Below are 20,531 nucleotides of genomic sequence, written 5' to 3'. Positions count from 1 at the left end.
TTCACAAATCCAAAAGTCTTCAAGAGGTGGAAGGAAAAGGGAAGTACCTGAAGTATATAAACAACATCTCACCCTCCTTCCACTAAGGAGTAGAGGCAAGTGTCTAGTTATAAAATCAAAACCACGGCTGGGGTTGTGGCTCAGCGGTAGAGCGCTTGCCTAGCACATGCAAGACCCTGGGTTTGATCCTCAGCACCTCATAAAAATAAATAAATAAAAGGTATTGTGTCCAACTACAACTAAAAAATATTTTTAAAAAATAAAATAAGGGCTGGGGATGTGGCTCAAGCGGTAGCACGCTCACCTGGCATGCACAGGGCGCTGGGTTCAATCCTCAGTACCACATAAAAATAAAATAAAGATGTTGTGTCCACCAAAAACTAAAAAATAAATATTAAAAAATTCTCTCTCTCTCTCTCTCTCTTAAAAAAATAAAATAAAAGCCAGACCATATAAAAATATTCAGAATCACAAGAGCCATTTTCAAGTGAAACCTGATGAGGACAAATCTGACAATCTAGAAGATTGTAGTTCTCCTAAAATGGTCCTTCTATTTTTTTTTTTTTTTTAGAGAGAGAATTTTTTTAATTTTTTTTTTTTTTTTAGTTTTCGGCGGACACAACATTTTTGTTTGTATGTGGTGCTGAGGATCGAACCCAGGCCACACGCATGCCAGGTGAGCACGCTACCGCTTGAGCCACATCCCCAGCCCCTAAAATGGTCCTTCTAAAATGATAAGTATCACATCATCTGCAGGCTAAAAATTCTAGCAGTTACTCCAAAGAATAACTTCCAGGAAGCAAAAGTCCAGGCAACTACTACCTTATATACATTCAGATAAGAGGAAGTGATGCAATACCCCAGTAGAGAATTTTTTTTTCCTCTTTTCACTTCTAATTTTGGGCTCAAGTATTCAAATAAGCTTGCCTCTGCTGTCAGTTAATACCCTTGACAAACATATAAATGGATTACTTACAGTCACTAAGCAAAGTAGTAATTTCAGACATAAACTCTTCAGACTTTCAGAACCTTCTGCACAAAGCAATGAATCCAAACTCTCCATCAAGTTCTGAGAAAGAGAACCATTAAATATTAAGCCATACCACTAAACACCTACATCCCATCTTTGCCCAACGCTGGGTTATGTTACACAGGGTAATGTGAATAATGCACCATGAAGCAACTATATCATTCCCCTAGGCCTAGCCCTTGCAAAATCAAAGAAAAAGAAGGTTTCAAAGTCTAGCTATTTGGGGGGAAATGCTTGAGAACAATTCCACAAAACAATGAAGAATTTACTCTTCTACCAAATGAATGTTTGCAGCCTGTCATCCATATTTAAATCTTCAGATTAGAATGGGGTAAGTTGAAAAAGGAAAACCTAATGATTAAATAACTGTATATAGAGATATCATCACTTGATTTAGGTATACTGAAGAAATGACAAAGGGACAATATCACTACTGGCATCACTGGCCATAAGTACTAACAAAGATGTGTCCATCCTGGTCAAATTCCTTGACAATATGATTTGAGTTTATTTCTTGCACTAAAAATCAGCTTTTAGACTCAAACTAATCAAAAGATGAAACTTGCCAGGTGCGGTGGTACACATGTGTAATACCAGCAGTTCGGTGGTACACGCATGTAATATCAGCAGTTTATTTAAATACTTGAGGCAGGAGGATTGCAAGTTCAAAGCTAGCCTCAGCAACTTAGTGAGGCCCTAAGCAACTCAGTGAGACCCTGTCTCTAAATAAAATATAAAAAAAAGGACTGGGATGTGGCTCAGTGGTTAAGCACCCCTGGGTTCAATCCCTGGTATCAAAAAAAAAAAAGAAAAGAAAAAGATAAAACTTTTATATACTATAATAGATGGAAGAAGAAAGGAAATATTCTAGTTAAATAGAGGAGAAAATTGAACAGAGAATAAGTTCAAAATAAGCTTCTTCAGTTCAAGTCAATAAATGTGTAAGCATCTACTATGATAGTGTACTTTCAAAGAGTATAAGAAAAAATAACTGGTGACCCTTGCTTTTGAGGTGCTTTTAGTCTAATGGGAGAGAAAAATAAGCAAACAATATCAATTCAAAGTTAACAATGACAGAAATATACATGGAAGAAGAGTAGTAGCTCAAAAGTCACCTATTCCAGCTGAGTGCAGTGGTACACACCTGTAATGCCAGCAGCTCAGGAAGCTGAGGCAGGAGGATTGTGAGTTCAAAGCAACTTAGCAAGGCCCTAAGCAACTTAGTGAGACTCTGTCTCAAAATAAAATGTAAGAAAGGGGTGGGAATATGGCTCAGAAGTTAAACATACACACACACACACAAAAAAAAAAAATCATCTATTCCAGGACTCCTCAGAGGTTAGTCTGATTTTGCAAAATCAGTAGGAATTAATTAAAACTTGAGGAGGAAAGAGATTCCTGACAGGCATTATCATGATCAAAGACACATGAGGAATGAAATGGCCCTGGGCATGGGGATGGAATACAAGTAGTTTGTTATTAGAGCAGTATAAAGAATGAGGCTGAGGCATAGAGGTGAGAGACGAGACTGGAGAAATAAATATGGTACAGGTATGAAAGTTTTATAAGGCTAACTAGGGAGTTTTCTTTATCCTATTAGTAATAAAAAGACTAATAGAGGATTTTAAGCAGAAAAGATCTGAGTATAAGTTACATCACTCTGGTATCACTGTGGATGAGAGGTTTAAAGATGGTAAGCCTGGAGGAAGGGAGACCAAAGAGAACAAATCTATCAATTTCCTCAGCCATGTCTTATTTACCTCTGTATCCCCAGTGCCTAGCAAAGTGCTAGCATATAGGAGCTCAAAAAATGTTTGTCAAAAGAAGGAATAAGTCCAACTACAACTAAAAAATAAATATTAAAAAAAAAAAAAGAATGAATAAGCTGGGGCTAAGGTTGTGGCTCAGTGGCACAGCGCTTTCCTAGCATATGTGAGGCATTAGGTTCAACCCTGAGCACTACATAACAAATAAAATAAAGGCATTCTGTCCATCTACAACTACAAAATAAAAAATAAAAAAAAGAATGAATAAGCTGGGCACAGTGGCAATGCCTGTAATACCTGAAATTCAGGATGCTGAGGAGGAAAATCACAAATTTAAGCACAGCCTCAGCAAATTAGGAAGCCGACAGCAATTCAGAGAGATCCGATCTCAAAATAAAAAATAAAAAGGGTGGGGGACATGGCTCAGTGGTAAAGCAACTCTGGGTTCAAACCTTAGTTTGAAAAAAAAAAAAGAGGAAGAAATAAAGGCATCACTATAATAGTTAAGGTGAGATATAAAAGAGCAGTGGCAATAGGGGAAGAAAAGACAGATTTGAAAAAAATCTGCTGAGGTAAAACTAGCTGTAGTGATCATTTGGAGATAAAAATGAGGGAAAGGCAGGCTGAGGTTGTGGCTCAGTGGTACAGCACTCTCCTGGCATGGGTGAGGCACTGGGTTCAAACCTCAGCACCACATAAAATAAATAAATAAACAAACAAAATAAAGATATTGTGTCCACCTCCAACTAAAAAAAACAAAAAAAGATGGAAAGGAAAAAAAATCAAGGATGACGCCCAGGTTTTTGGCTTGGGGCCTGAGAAGACAGGTGCCCACTCTAAAACAAAAGGAATGAGAAGAACAGGTATAGGAGAAACAATAAGTTTCATTTTGGAAATGTCAACCAAGAGGTATCTATGGTATATGTGAGAGAGAATATCCAGCAAGCACTTACAAAAGCTCAAGAAGAAATATTAAACCTCGATAGACACAGCATCAAAATATACAGACAAGCTGGGGTTGTGGCTTAGTGACAGAGAGGTTACCTAGCGTGTGTGAGGCACTGGGTTCGATCCCCTGCACCATATAAAAATAAATAAATAAAATAAAGGTATTGTGTCCATCTGCAACTAAAAAAATATTTTTAAAAAAAGTATACAGGCAGGGGCTGAGGTTGTGGCTCGCTTGCCCCTCATGTGTGAGGCACTGAGTTCAAACCTCAGTATCACATAAAACAATAAACAAAATAAAGATATTGTGTCTATATACAACTTAAAAAAAAAAGATATCTTAAAAAAAAAAAAAAAAAAAAGCATAGCTGGGCACAACGGCACACATCTATAACTCCAGCAGCTCGGGAAGCTAAGACGGGAGAATCGTGAGTTCAAAGCCAGCCTCAGCAATGGTGAGGTGCTAAGCAACTCAGTGAGACCCTGTCTCTAAATAAAATACAAAATAGGGTTGGGGATGTGGCTCAGTGGTCTAGTGCCCCTGAGTTCAATCCAGTACCAAAAAAAAAAAAAAAAAGCATATAGGCAATAATTAGAACAAGAACTGGGCACAATGATACATGCCTGTAATCCCAACAACTCAAGAGACTGAGACAGGAGGATTGCAAATTCAAGGTCAACCTAACAACTTACTGAGACCCTGTTTCAAAATAAAAAATAAAAAGTACTAGAGATGTAGCTCAGTGTAAAAGCAACCCTGGGTTCAATCCCAGTACTGGGGGTGGTGGGGAGAACTATAAGTATGAAGAAGGGATCTGAGATTTTTACCATAACACATATATAAATAAACTAATAATCCAGAGTTTTAAAATGACACTTAGCACTAAATCTTTGTATATTCACAATTGTATATACATAATTTCCAGTAACCTCACCATTATAAAAATTATTTGGAACAAATTCTTTTTTTTTTTTTTTAAAGAGAGAGTGAGAATGAGAGAGAGAGAGAGAGAGAGAGAGAGAATTTTTTTTTTAATATTTATTTTTTAGTTTTCAGGGGACACAACATCTTTGTATGTGGTGCTGTGGATCGAACCTGGGCCGCACGCATGCCAGGCGAGCGCGCTACCACTTGAGCCACATCCCCAGCCCCTGGAACAAATTCTTAACTCAAGCCCAGTGCAGTGGCATATGCTTAAAATCTCAGCTACTCTAGAGTCTGAGGCAAGAGGATTGCCAAGTTTGAGGCCAACCTCAGCAAGTGAGATCTTGTCATGAAATAAAAAATAAAAGGGCTGGGGGTATAGTTCAGTAGTAGAGTGCTCCTGGGTTCAATTCCTAGTACTAGGGGTAAGGAGGAATTTCTTAATTTAAATTTAGTGAGTGACAGGAGAGGAACTATCAAATACTGCAAATCATATATCTGATAAGGAACTAATATATCCAGAATATGCAAAGAACTCTTACAACTCAATAATAAAAAAAAAAAACCCAATCTAGAAACTGACAAAGCATTTTAATAGACATTTCTCAAAAAAATAAAAATTAAAAAATAGAAGGCAGACAAAAACAATAGTTAATATGGAGAAACTGAAACTACCATATATTGCTGGTGATACTATAAAATGGAACAATTAATAAGAAAAAAATGCTTTAGACCAGGCATGGTGGCACATACCTGTAATCCTAGAGATTTAGGAGGCTGAAGGAGAAGAATCACATATTTGAGGCCAGTCTCAGCAATTTAGCCAGGTCCTAAGCAACTTAGCAAGACCCTACCTACCTCAAAATAAAAAATAAAAAGATTGGGAATGTGACTCAAGGGTTAAGCACTCCTGGGTTCAATCCCCAGTACCAAAAAAGAAAAAAATGGTTTGGCAGCTCATCAAATATAGAGTTATCATACATGACCCAGCAATTCTACTCCTAGATACTCAAAAAAACTGAAAGCATACATCCACACAAAACCTTATACATATGTTCAGAACAGCAATGTTCATAATAACCAAAATGTTGAAACAAACCAAATGTCTCTCATATGAGCAATGAAATAAACAGAATATGGTATATCTGTCCAGGAAGTATTATTTAGCAACAAAAAAGGAATGAAATATTCCTATGTCCTATAATAAGAATGAACTTTAAAAACTTGGCGCTGAGGGGCTGGGGTTGTGGCTCAGTGGTAGCGTGCTCGCCTAGCACACATGGGACACTGGGTTCGATCCTCAGCACCACATAAAAATTAGGTAAAGATTGTGTGTCCATCTACAATTAAAAAATAAATATTTAAAAAAAAAACTACTAAAAACATGGTGCTGAGCCAAGTGTGGTAGCACATGCCTATAATTCTAGTGGCTCAGAGGCTGAGGCAGAAGAATCTCAAGTTCAAAGTCAGCCTCAGCAACTGAGTGAGGCCCTACGCAACTTACTGAGACCCTGTCTCAAAATAAAAAGATGTGGCTCAGTGGTTAAGCGCCCTGGGTTTAATCCCCATTACCCAAAAAAAAAAAAAAAATGGTGATGGGCACATTGGCACGTGCTTATAATCCCAGCAACTCCAGAGGCTGAGACAGGAGGATCGCAAACAAGGCCAGCCCCTGGGCAAGTTAGCAAGATTCTGCCTCAAAACAAAAAATAAAAATAACTGAGGATGTAATTCATTGATAGCATCTCTGGGTTCAATCCCCAGTACCTTTCCCCACCCCCAAAAAAAGCTACATATGATTATGATTTCATTTATATGAGGTGTCCAGAATGGAGAAACACATAAACTAATGGCTGGGTATGGTAGCACATGCCTGTGATCATGGAAGCACACGTGTGTGATCCTAGTGGCTCAGGAGGCTAACATAGGAGTATCACAAGTTCAAAGCCAGCCTCAGCAACTTAGCAAGGCCCTAAGAAATTTAGCAAGACCCTGTCTCTAACATAAAAATATATAAAAGGGCTGGGGCTGGGGATCAGTAGTTAAGCGCCTCCTGGGTTCAATCCCCGGTACCAAAAAATAAAATAAAAAATAAAAAAGCAAGCTAATGATTTTTAGTGCCTGGGGAGAAGAGATAATAAGGAATAATGGGATAATTGCTAATAGGTATAGGGTTTTTTTCAAAGGTAATGAAATGGGTTCTGAAATTTATAGTGGAGATAGTTGTTCAATTCTGTGATTATACTAAAACCCACTAGATTATATACTTTTTTTGTGAAGCGGGGGCTGGGGTTTGGCTCAGCAGTAAAGCGCTCGACTCACATGTGCGAGACCCTGGGTTCGATCTTCAGCACCACATAAAAATAAATAAGTGAAATAAAGGTATTGTGTCCAACTACAACTAAAAAATAAATATTTTTAAAAAAAAAGAGTGAACTGTAAGAAACACGAATCGAGAAGCTATCATGAGGGGCTGGGGTTGTGACTCAGGGGTACAATGCTTGCCTAGCATGTGGAGGCACTGGGTCCAATCCACAGCATCACATAAGAAAATAAATAAAATAAAGTTACAAAAAAAGAAGAAGAAGCTGCTATCATTAAAAGAAGATAGGGGCTGGGGATGTGGCTCAAGCGGTAGCGTGCTCGCCTGGCATGCGTGCAGCCCGGGTTCAATCCTCAGCACCACATACAAAGATGTTGTGTCCACCAAATACTAAAAAATAAATATTAAAATTAAAAAAAAAAAGTCAACCCCCCCATTAAAAGAAGATAATGCCAAAAAGTAGATAACAAAAAAAAAGTCTGAGCCAGGCATGGTGGTACATGCCTATGATCCAAGCTACTTAGGAGCTCAAGCCCAGGAGTTCAAGAGAAGCCTAGGCAACATGGTGAGACACCATTTCAAAAAAAGGAAAAAAAAAAAAAAGAGAAAAAAACACCCTGATAAGGGCTGGGGTTGTAGCTCAGTGGCAGACTGCTTGCCTAGCAGGTGCCAATACCCTAGTTTTGATCCCCAAAGTTTCAAAAAATAAAATAAAATAAAAATTACCCTTGTATATTCATTTGTTATATTTTTATTTAAATTCGTAATGTTCACACAAATACATGATACAATAATAAACTGTTCAACCTTTATCCTGTAGAAAAAGGATTTTTAATTCAATTTTGTTTTGCGGGGGGGGGGGGGGGGGGGGTACCAGGAATTGAACTCAGGGGCACTCTACTACTGAGCCACACCCTCAGCCCTATTTTGTATTTTATCTAGAGACAGGCCTCACTGAGTTGTTTAGCACCTTGCTTTTTGCTGAGGCTGGCTTTGAACTTACAATCCTCCTGTCTCAGCCTCCCGTGTCGCTGGGATACAGGCACGCACCACTGTGCTGGGCTGCCTTAATTCAAATTTAAAGTTAAATTTTTCCTTGATTCAGATAAACAAAATCTATTAAATAAAAATATCTGGGTTGAGGACATAGCTCAGTTGGTAGAGTGCTTGTCTCACATACACAAGGCCCTAGGTTCAATCCCCAGCACCACACACACACACAAAAAGTCCAAGGCCAAATTTAATCATATATAGCTATGAGAATCCAAATCTTCTAGTACAACTTTCTGCAGATGACATTCATGAACAACTGTTAGAAGCAGTCATTCATAGGCACATCAGCAGCTTATGTCTCACCTTCATGCAAAGCTCCGCCTTGTCAAAGCCCATCAGCATGTTGATAATATCAAACCCAGAGGTAGACTTATTCTTTTGATGGACTCCTCGAATAAGTGCACACAAGGTCTGCAGAAGTAAAAGAAAGAATTGTTTCTATAGAGGAAGTCTCCAAACTAGAAGGGCGCTCACTACATCTGTAGCCTCACATTATAACCTCAGAACCACCTTCTTACATAGATAATTTCTCAGTTACTCTGAGCTCCAAAATACAGTCTGAATCTTAACATGTGCAAAATCCATAAATTAAAAGAGGAACAGCAACAAAGACTGTTGTCATCTTCCATTTTTTGCCTCCTTCTTGTTTTAGGGCCATTCTCAATAATCAAAAAAGGGATAGGGATGCAGTCCAACGTTAAAGCACCCCTGGTTCAATCCCCAGTACAGAAAGAAAGAAGAAAGAAAGAAAGAAAGAGGGAGGGAGGGAGGGAGGGAGGGAGGGAGGGAGAGAAGGAAAAGAAGAAAAAGAAGAGTCATCCCTGAAGTTTTGTATTAACTATTATAGTAATGTACTATACTTTTAGGGGGTCATCAAGTAGCTTAAGATCAACTTATTTCTGCCGTCATAATGAGTCATTGTAATTACTGCACATATAATTCCAACTTTTATTTCAACTTGCATTGAGCCCCTACTGGACAACTCAAATGTTAAATACATGTGCCAAAGGTCAAGGCTCTAGGATAAACATAGGCCTTCTTTCTGGGGCATCAATTCAAGAGGTAATTATTCTACCTATTCTACACAGATGAGAAAACTGGGGTTCACAAAAAGATTTTCAAAACTAGTAAATTAGAAATTTAAATCCTGTCTACCAAAAATTCCAACAAAATCCTTTATTATATTATGAATTCTTTATAATCTAAGCTTGTCAATTACTGTCCTAAGTACATACTCCCAATCTAGGGTATACTGGATCCTGCAGACTACAAACTTTAGAAACTTTGTCTTCCATTCATTCAGTAGAAATTTATTTCTATAATACCAACTATGTGCTGGACATTGTTATATGTACTAAAAACAAAGTATTGAATGAAAGTGTCAAAATCTCTGCCTTAAAGAAGCCAAGTGTGGGCGGAGGTTGTGATTCAACGGTAGAGAGCTTGCCTAGCATTTAATTCTCAGCATCACATAAAAATAACTAAAATAAGGTATTGTGTCCATCTACAACCAAAAATAAATAAATAAATGTTTTAAAAGAAAAAAAAAAAAGGAGAAGCCAAGTGTATGGCCAGGCACAGTGGTGTATGCTTACAATCCCAGCAGCTCAGGCGGCTGAGACAGAAGGATCAAAGTTCAAACCCAGCCTCAGAAATTTACTGAGGCCCTAAGCAACTTAATGAAACCCTATATCAAAATAAAAAATAAATTTAAAAAGACTGGTGGGGCTGGGGTTGTGGCTCAGTGGTAGAGCGCTCACCTAGCACAGGTGAGACACTAGGTTCGATCCTCAGCACCACATAAAAATAAATAAATAAAAATAAAGGCATTGTGTCCACCTACAACTAAAAAAAATAAAACAAACAAACAAACAAAAAAAAGGACTGGAGATGTGGCTCAGTGGTTAAAGTGCTCCTGGGTTCAATCCCTGGTACCAAAAAAAAGAAGCTAAGCATATCCCCCAACACAACACTCTGTCCAATGTTTAACACACAGCAATTGTTCAATGAGTAGCTGTTGAGATGAGTACAGGGTACATGCCTGCAATCTCAGCTACTTGGGAGGCTAAGACAAGAGTATTCCAAGTTTTAGGCCAGCCTTGGCAATTTAGCAAGATCCTGTCTCACATAAAAAATAAAAAGGGCTGGGAACTAGCTCAGTAGTAAAGAGTCCCTAGGTTCAATCCCCAGTAGCAGATTGGGGGACCTCATACCTAAAGACAATTCTAGGTTCCTCAGGTCCCAATAGGGAATTATACTTCCTTTCTCTGATAAACAAGAACTCCCAACAGGGTCCTAGCCTTGTACCTGCAATGCATTGACAACACGAATTGGATGTTCCTCTCCCAGAGCCTGGATGCAATGTTGAAATAAGCAATTAATATTGTCCTTGATCTTCATTAACTCCTCACCATCAAGAGATTCCAATTTGCCTTCTAGGTACTCTAAATTCACCTGCCAATGAAACAATAAGGGCCTGAGCACATTTTTGTGTAGCAAGTAGAACATAAAATATGGCCATCTTAGTTACCATGAAAACCAACAGAGGCCATCAAGTCTTACCTTCATAAGGAAAAGCTCTTCCCAAAACCGAGGACTACACTTACTGGGGTCCTCTGTCTGAAACCAGAAGATAAACATTTTCAACTTTCCCAGCTAACACCAAAAGAATTAAGAATGCTACACATAGTCAACCTTACCTTTCAAAATTAACTTTGAAAATGCTGCTTATCCTAACTGCTGTAATAGATGAGAGAACATTTTATTCTTAAGTTTATTTTTCCTAATGGAATGCATTGTGCATAGAGATACATTCCCTGAAACAAAAGTTAAATAATGACTCAAAAAATTTCCTTCAAGGACTGGGGTTGTGGCTCAGTGGTAGAGCACTCGCCTAGCATGTGCGAGGTCCTGGGTTCAATCCTCAGCACCACATAAAAATAAATAAATAAACTAAAAAAAAAAATTTCCTTCAAATAGTTCTCTTCTAGTAAGAAGTGAACATAAAAATATGAATAAATAAGTCACATTACAATGTCCCCTTGTATTTGTATGGTGGTTTTAACTCCATTTAAAAATAAAATACAGAGGCTAGGGCTGTGGTTCAGCGGTAGAGCACTTGCCTAGCATGTGTGAGGCACTGGAATCGATCCTCAGCACCATATAAAAAAAATAAATACATAAAATAAAGGTATTGTGTCCAACTACAATTTAAAAAAATTAAAAAATAAAATACAACTAGCCAGTAAGACAGGAAGGATAATTATTATCATTTGTCCTCCTTTCAAGAAAGAGGGTCCACAAAGTTAAGTGACTAACAGAAGGGTAAGAGTTAGAACACAGGTGATCTAAGTAATATTGCAATGGTTTTTCACATTATCCTATGTTGACTGTTTCTACTTGCCCTACAATACACACTTAGTCCTCTATACAGAGATTTTAACTTTTTTTTTCAATACTGAGGGTTGAACCCAGGAGTCCTCTATACAGAGATTTTTTTTTTAATATTTATTTCTTAGTTGTACACAATACCTTTACTTTGTTTATTTATTTTTATGTATGCTGAGGATCGAATCAGGGCCTCGCACGTGCTAGGCGAGTGCTCTACCGCTGAGCCACAATTCCAGCCCCCCCAGAGATTTTTTTTTTAAATACTTTTTTTCATAGTGGATGGATACAATACTTTTATTTTTATATGGTGCTGAAGCCAAACCCAGTACCTCACACATGCTAAGCAAGCACTCTACCACTGAGCTACAACACAAGCCCCTCTATACAGAGATTTTTTTTTTAAAGGTTTTAATTTGAAAATGTCTTTAATTTTTTTTTTAATATTTATTTTTTAGTTATCAGCGGACACAACATCTCTGTTTTGTATGTGGTGCTGAGGATCGAACCTGGGCCGCACGCATGCCAGGCGAGCGCGCTACCGCTTGAGCCACATCCCCAGCCCTATACAGAGATTTTAATGTGCTCTTTCCTTAATTCAAATTGGTCCAAAAGATTAGCAAAACTAGGGTACTAAAGCCAAAAAAATTGTTAGCAATCATTTTCAAACAGAAATTCTATAAGTCAGAAATTTCTAGTTAACAAGTAATCCCAGTGAAGGCTGAAACAAGAGGATGGCAAGTTCAAGGCCAGCCTGGGCAACTTAGTGAGACCCTGTCCCAAAATAAAAAATAAAAAGGGCTGGGGATGTAGCTCAGTGGTAGAGCACCCCTGGGTTAAATCCCCAAATACTGCAACATAATCACTACTATTGAGAGCTTGCTCTTGTTCTTTGGTTTGCTGCTTCCCTCCCACCCCTCCCTTTCTCTCCCCACACTCTTAAGGAACTTGAAGGTGGCAGACAGACATAAGGTTGTTTCTCATTGAACTAAGAAACTAAGAAGTCAGGCTATACAGTATGAAGGGCTCCAGGACTTACCATAAAGATCTCATCATACATCAGCACCACTTTTTCCTTTAGTGGTTTTTTGGAGGCTGAAGATTTCCTGAGCAAACCGCCCCGTTTTTCTACCTGTGCCATGGTTAGAGAATCTGTGGGAAAAAACCCAAATTTATAGCAATGAAAATAATCTATATCTATCATAATGGTGAATATGTCATTATGCATTTTTTCAAACTCATGGAATATATAATAGCAACAGTGTATCCTAATGTAAATGTGTACTTTGGATGCTAATGATGTGTAAGTAAATGCTGATTCATCAACTGTAACAAATATTCCTCTGGTAGGAATATTTAACAGGGAAGGCTGTAGATATATAGAGGCAGGGAACATATGAGATATCTTGGGCTATTTTTGTACCTGTCTCTCAAATTTTCTGTGAATATAAAATGACTGAAAAAATAGATTTTTTGCGGGACACAATGGTGCACACCTGTAATTTCAGCAACTCAGGTAAATGATGCAGGAAGTTCAAAGTTTGAGGCCAACCTCAGCAACTTAACTTATTTTATTCAAAATAAAATATAGGGGCTGAGAGTATAGCTCAGTTGGTAGAATGCTTGCCTCCCATGCACAAGGCCCTGGGTTCAATCCTCAGCACCAAAAAATAAATTAAAAAATAAATAAAGGACTGGGAGCTAGGCACAGTGGTGCACACTTAGTGAGACCCTGTCTCAAAATAAAAAATAAAAATGGCTAGGGATGTGGTTCAGTAATAAAGCGCCTCTGGGTTCAATCCCCAGTACCAAAAATTAAAAATAAAAATAAAAAAATAAAGGGATAGAGATGTAGCTAGTGAAAAAGCATTTGCCTAGTATGCCCCAGGCCCTGAGTTCAATCTCCAGCACAACTAAATAAATAAATAAACATAAATAAAATTTAAAAGTGCTGGGGGTAGGCCTGGGGATGTGGCTCAAGCGGTAGCGTGCTCGCCTGGCATGCGTGCGGCCCGGGTTCGATCCTCAGCACTACATACAAACAAAAGATGTTGTGTCCGCCGAAAACTAAAAAAATAAAAATAAATTTTTTTTAAAAAAGTGCTGGGGGTAGAACACCTTTGGGTTAAATAAATAAATAAAATATTTTTAAAAAGAAAACAAAGCCACAGTCAGTACCAGAATGCTCTCCAAGATGCTAGAGAATCTATTGAAATGTCTCTCAATGGAAAAATATTTTAGGAAGAAGAAATGATAAACAACCATACTACAGATCTATCCAACACCCCCATCCCAGTCCAGGTTATGTCAAGATTTAAATCATTACTTGGCCTAAAACACAACACATTTTACATCCTTAAAATGTACCAATGGACAAGGCTTAAAGCAGTTCCAAAACCAAACAGGAAAGTGTAACTAGCTCCATCTATAATAGGTCTGGCCATATATTTGAGGTTGATAGAAGGAAGGCTGCAAAGCACACACTTCCCACAGACTGATGGTGAAGTTAAATTTCAAATATTGATCGAGCTTAGGAGCATTAAGGCAGGAAGTGTGCTGCAGACTGATGTGCTTCATCGATTTCCCCAAAGTAAGTAGGTTCTCGTCAGTGCAAAATACTTGGCCTTCACTGCCTCATAAATCACACTGCACTTGACTGTCTTCAGAAATTCCTCTGAAAAGAGACCCAAGGCAGAAAATAGCAGTTAAGAGGATAAAAATTAAATTTAACTTCAAAATAACTGAATATAATCCTATACTACTTTCAAATTTAATTGTATATATTTGTAATACTTTGCAGATCAAACTTCAATGTATTTTCAATTCTATATAAAAGCAGTTCCATGAATCATGCCCCAATTTTCCAATCTTGCTTCAAGGAAGTCTCAACTTTTCATTAACAGAGAACTTGAAATGCCACAGTTCTCCACTTTGGATTTACACATCTTCCCTCATTTCCCAGATTAATTATATTATACTAACAAAGTTCCCCTGTCTCTCATAAATCCTAATATGTAGGTATGAAATTAAAGATCATCCAATGACAAGCATGGAAGGTAGAGAGAAGGCTGATTTTACTTCCAGACAAATTCAAAACAGCAGAACTAATTTTGCTCAATAAGTTTTGAAAAGTATGCATTTACCTTTCAAATCAAAATTCTGTATAAGGAAGAGATGCACCCAATAGTATTCTATCTCAGACATCTGATTTCTCTAATACATGTAGTCAGAAAAGGAAATTTATCTTTGAACAAACATCAAAACACAGAAAATCTCCTCAACTTGATATTAAATGTCTTTAGCAGTAGGACTACAACTTATACTTTTTCTATTATAAGCTCATGGCAAACACTCAGCAGAGCTGTTCACTGACTTGCTCTAAAGTTAATAGGAAAAATTCCTCCAAAGTCCCCATCTGACCCAAAATCTTAGTAAGACCTATCTCTATTAAGGTTTCATTAAGCCTTCAAATTATTTTATAGTCTAGAGAAGACTGAAGAAAAAAATAACAACAAAAAGAGAAGATTCTTTTAGACAATTTACATTATATTGATTATAGCTCTGCCTTAAAGCGTGAAATACAGCCTCTGTTCAAAACATTCCTGTGTCTTTTAAACAGGTTGTCAAGAGAAAGATGCCCTTATCTTGGGAAAATAAATTGGAAATCAAGAGGATCCTATTAAATTAAATCAAAAGCAATGCAATTCTAAGCTTAGTGGATAGATCTTGCATGTGCTCAGCTTCAACTAATTGATTAGCAGGAACAGCAGGAACCATGAGTTCCTGGATGAAAAGTACATGTTTACAAACATACCCCTCTGAGGATTTATAATTGGGTTACAGCTAATCAATGTCCACCCCAAATCTAATAAACTTACTCTATTTCAGAATCAATACTTTCTAATAAGCAAAAGGGAATAGGAGAAGAGGGGAAAACAATTCCAATCCAAACCACCAAATTTCCTAAGAAATTAAATTCTTTTCTTTGCTATTATTCCATTTGGAGCAGAGGGAAATTCAGACAAAGGCCCCAACTAATTACTCTCTGTCATCATCACAGGCAACTGGAATTTACCACCCAAGCTGCCTGAAATGTGACTGGAAACTGACAATCAAAAGTCCATTACTCCTGAGCTGGGGTTGTGGCTCAGAGGTAAAGCATCGCCTGGCATCCATGAGGCACTGGGTTCAATCTTCAGTACCACATAAAAATAAAATAAAGGTACTGTGTCCATCTACAACTAAAAAACTAAATATTTTAAAAAAAAAAAAAAAGTCCATTACTCCTACCAGCACTCTGAACCATGGAACACAGCAAACAAGAGTTGCTGGAGTGGTGGACAAGGACAAGTATAGAACTCTTACAAACACAAGGTTTTCTTCAGGTCTTACAAGTTAAACCTGAACTCCTAAATTTGAAAATAAAATATCTAATTGGTAGCGCGTAGTAAATTATAGCACTTCAGCAATGTGAGTGTAATCTGTTTCTACCTGCTCAGTGTTTTTTCCTTTTCTACAACTTTTCCCCATTGAGGAACAACCAATGGAACAACCAATCAGCAGAAGTGAGACTAGAACACAGACCTCTCAGCCAACTAGGCAACATTGACTAAATCACTGTAATTCTCAATTTCCCACAAGTAAAAGAAGGGAACTGGACTAGACTATTATCTAATGGTTCCCTCAGCATCACTGAAATATTGCAAATATGTAAGAAGCACCTAAATACTGTCAATTTAGGCAACATGAGGTTGCAGAGAGGAAATTCCTGACCTGATCTTCTGGAAGCTCACAATCTACTAGCAGAAACAGACACATAATGACCCATAGCACAAGGCAAAGTATGAGAAATAAATGGAGTAGAGGAACAAAGAAAATGCTATGGGACCATATGACAGGGAAAGCAGCAGCATTCAACAGCTCTGCTATCACACCTGTCAATTCCAGCTTTTAAATCCTTCTGGAGAAGAAACAAACATGGTAAAGGCACAGTAATCTCACAGAAAAGTCAGTTTAGGTTTTAACATCATTTTTCAGCAACAAGACATAGGCGAAATACCAAAAAAGTCAGGCGACTTTTCAATACTAACTTCATCTACTATCAAACTAGGAATGGCATCAAATTCCCTCAACTGAATCATAAATCAATGAAGCCTTTTAATCCTAGACCTGGGAACCTGCTGGTCTCAAGACCCACAGCATAGGGCTGGGGATGTGGCTCAAGCGGTAGCGCACTCGCCTGGCATGCATGCGGCCCGGGTTCGATCCTCAGCACCACATACAAACAAAGATGTTGTGTCCACCAAAAACTAAAAATAAATATTAAAATTCTCTCTCTCTGTCTCTCTTTAAAAAAAAAAAAAAAAAAAAAAAAGACCCACAGCACAACTTCCCTCTAGAAGACCCAATTTTATAAGATCTATATCTTAAAGCAATCCCACCACATACTTCTTAAAGTCACATCCTTTAAAAAGGAAGTGGCGAAATATTAAGATTTTAAAACCTAAAGCCAAACTCTTCCACTGTCAAATTTGTAAGGAATATTGGTTACATGTAGCCAGTTGGTTGGTTGGCTGGTTATTTATTTATTTATTTATTTTATTGTCTTCTTAGGTAGCACACATGCAAACTTTAAGACCAGAAAACGAACTTAATAGAAATTCACTCTGATTTCCATAGAGTTGACACAGTTAATCCACCAAAATCTGGGGTTCTGGTCTCCACTTATATACTCTCTTTCTAGAACTATTAGTTTCTTTTTCCTCCCTGGGCCTCAATTTGCCAATCTGTAAAAAGAAGCCATGAGACAACTTTCTGTGGGCTTCCAAATTTAATGGTCTAGGAATCTAGGTTCACCTTTGTAATGGACTGTTACCAAGTATCTGTTTGTGACTCCAAAACATTCACATAACCAGTGTTAAGGTAGCATCCTAAAACACTTCAACCAGTATATAAGAAAAAGATATGGAGGAGAATGAAATTTTTTAAATGTTTTTTAGTTATAGATGGATACAATATCTTGATTTTGTATATTTATTTTTATGTGGTGCTGAGAATTGAATCCAGTGCCTTACATGTGCAAGGCAAGCGCTCTGCCACTTAGTCACAACCCCAGCCCCAAGAGTGAAATTTTTTAAAAATAAATATATGTGTCCATAATTTACAAAGAAAAGAACCTACCTACAGATCAGGTATTCATTCATTCAACAAATATACACTGAAGACCTTTTAGGTGCCAGGCATTAGGGATGTAGCAGTGAACAAGACAGAAAAGATGCCTACTCCCATAGAATTGTCATTGTTGTAGAGAGAAGACAACCTGAAACAGTGATAAGTGCCTTGAAGACAAATTGCCAAGGGAGGCTACTTTAGATTGGGAGACTAAAGTTGTCCTGAGAATACCCGGCTGAGATCCAGAATAACAGGAAGGAACAAGCCATGTGAAAAATCTTGAAAAAAGTGTTCCAGATAGAGGAAATGATGTGTAAAGACCCCCAAAATTTGACACATTGGTATATTCCAGAGACAAAAATGCCAGAGTCTTAGACATAAACATTCCCTTTTTGAGATGTTTTGTAAAGTTTATTGAAGTATTCTATGTTTGTTTTTTAAATATATAAAGAGAATTCAAATATCCATCAGAATAGAAAAATTACATTGTATTTATACAAAAGAATGCCATACAGAAATTTAAAAGAACAATTACTGATACGTGAAACAACATGGAAAAATCTTACAGAAAATGTTGATAAAAAAAATACAAAATTGCTGGTTATGGTGATGCACAAGTATAATCCCAACAACTCACAGGCTGCAGCAGGAGAATGGCAAATGTGAGTCTAGCCTAAGCAAGTTGGCAATAACCTGTCTCAAAATAACAAATAAAAAAGGACAAGGGATGTATCTCAGTGGTAAAGCTCCCCTAAATTCAATCCCAAGTACCAAAAAAAAAAAAGAGTATAACCTGATGATTTCATTCATATGATGTTCAAAAAAGACAAAATTAGCCAGGCGCACTGGCACATGCCCTTAATCCCAGTCACTTGCCTAGCAGGAGACTAAGGCAGAAAGATGCAAATTTGAGGTCAACCTTAGCAACTTAGCAAGGCCCCCAGTAACTTAATGAGACCCTTTCTCAAAATAAAAAATTAAAAGGGCTAGGGATGTAGTCAGTGGCAAAGTGCGCCTGGATTCAACCCTCAGTACCAGAAAAAAAAAAGGGGGGCAAAATTAATTCATGGTGACAAAGGATACAATAGTTGTGGTGAGATAAGCAGGAGGAAGCACGAGGAACCTTCTGAGATACAAAGAATTTAATCAATATTGATGTGATCGGAGATCACATAAATGGGTATACACGTTGAAAAACCATGAACTTGAGGCTGGGGATGTGGCTCAGTGGTAGACCACTTGCCTAGCATGTGTGAGGCACAGGCACTGCGTTCAATTCTCAGCACTGCATGTAAATAAATAAAATAAAGGTCCATTGCCAACTAAAAAATATTTTTAAAAAACAAACTTCACATTTTGTAAATTATTCCTTAATCTAAAAAAAAAAAAAAAAAAAAGTAGGGACTGGGGTTGTGGCTCAGTGGTAGAATACTTGCCTAGCATGTGTGAGGCACTGGGTTTGATACTCAGCACCCCATTTGAATGAATAAATAAAATAATGATATTGTGTCCATCAACAACTAAAAATATATTTTTTTAAAAAAGTACATGTGTTCACATGTATATGAAAATTTAACAGCATCCGTGAGAACACTAGAATAGAGATTAGAAGGGACATCAGGCTTGAACACTCAGGACATCAATCTAAAATAACATCTAGGGGCCGAGGTTGTAGCTCAGTGACAGAGCACTTGCCTATCACATGTGAGGCAGAGTTCAATCCTTAGCACCACATAAAAATAAATAAATAAAATATATTGTGTCCATATACAATTAAAAATATTTTTTTAAAAAAAAAGAAGTTTAGTGAGAACCTATCTCTAAATAAAATACAAAATAGGGATAGGGATGTGGCTCAGTGGTCAAGTGCCCCCGAGTTCAATCGCTGGTACCCACCCCCCAAAAAAAAAAGTTAAAAAAAATAAATAAAATAACAGCTGGGTTGGATGCAGTAGAACACACCTTTAGTCCCAGCCTCTCAGTAGACAGGTAGAATTGCAAATTGAAAGCCAGTCTCAGCAATTTAGCAAGACCCTATCTCAAAAATAAAAATAAAAAAAGGCTGGGGGGCTGAGGTTCTGGCTCAGCAGTATAGTGCTTGCCTAGCATGTGTGAGGCACTGGGTTCAATGCTCAGCACCACATAAAAAATAAATATGTAACATAAAGTAATTAAAAAAATAAAAAGAAAGAAATTTTAAAAAGTTGGGGATAGAGCTCAGTGGTGAGGCACCCCTGGTTTTGATTCCCCAAAACAATAAATAAATAAAATAATAGTTGGGTCTAGTGGTGCATATACATAATCCCAACTACTTAGGAGGCTGAGGCAGGAAGATTGCCAAGTTCAAAATTAGCCTGGACAACACAGTGAGACCCTATCTTTAAAAAAGTAAAATAAAAAAATGAGGGCTGGGGATGTGGCTCAAGCGGTAGCGCGCTCGCCTGGTGTGCGTGCGGCCCGGGTTTGATCCTCAGCACCACATACAAACAAAGATGTTGTGTCCGCCGATAACCAAAAGATAAATATTAAAACTCTCTCTCTCTCTCCCCCCTCCCTCTCTCTCTCTCTCTCTCTCTCTCTCTCTCTCTCTCTCTCTCTCTTTAAAAAAAATGAATAAACAAAAATAAAATAACAACCAAAGAGCTAACACTAATTTGGCATATACTATGTTCCAGGCATGGCACTTTATACACATCAATTCATTTTATCCTCACAACAACCTTATGATCCAGGAAGTTTACAATGAGAAAACTAAAACATAAAGTGAATTTAAAAAACAAAACAAAACAAAAAAAAGCACCAGGCACAACAGCACATGTCTGTAATACCAGTGATTCTAGAGGCTGAGACAGGTCACAAGTTCAAAGCCAACCTCAGTGACTAAGAGAGACCCAGTCTCAAAATAAAAATAAAAAGAACTGGGAAAGT

The 20,531-nt window shown here is 37.6% G+C and overlaps 2 protein-coding genes across 3 annotated transcripts in view; one reads left to right on the top strand and one right to left on the bottom strand.

The window, feature by feature from the left end:
• Nucleotides 1-20,531, bottom strand: part of Armh3 (armadillo like helical domain containing 3) — a 184,564-nt gene that overhangs the window by 157,546 nt on the left and 6,487 nt on the right. For both annotated transcript variants that reach the window (XM_027930424.2, XM_027930423.2), the window contains exons 2-6: nt 12,472-12,584; nt 10,608-10,664; nt 10,353-10,499; nt 8,349-8,456; nt 977-1,069 (exon numbers count right to left, since the gene is read on the bottom strand). In XM_027930424.2, coding sequence (XP_027786225.1) covers nt 977-1,069; nt 8,349-8,456; nt 10,353-10,499; nt 10,608-10,664; nt 12,472-12,573 — 507 coding nt within the window. In that variant the 5' untranslated portion in view covers nt 12,574-12,584. The remainder of the gene's footprint in view (nt 1-976; nt 1,070-8,348; nt 8,457-10,352; nt 10,500-10,607; nt 10,665-12,471; nt 12,585-20,531) is intronic.
• The window catches only part of Gbf1 (golgi brefeldin A resistant guanine nucleotide exchange factor 1), a 295,142-nt gene continuing 275,280 nt past the window's right edge, over nt 670-20,531 (top strand). Inside the window, exon 1 of the mRNA XM_071610962.1 lies at nt 670-676. The gene's annotated coding sequence lies outside the window, so the exon portion shown is untranslated. The remainder of the gene's footprint in view (nt 677-20,531) is intronic.

This window comes from Marmota flaviventris, chromosome 4, assembly GCF_047511675.1.
Source record: "Marmota flaviventris isolate mMarFla1 chromosome 4, mMarFla1.hap1, whole genome shotgun sequence".
Taxonomy (NCBI): Eukaryota; Metazoa; Chordata; class Mammalia; order Rodentia; family Sciuridae; genus Marmota; species Marmota flaviventris.
Note: the sequence above shows the minus strand (reverse complement) of the source record. Positions and strands in the feature narration are given on the sequence as shown.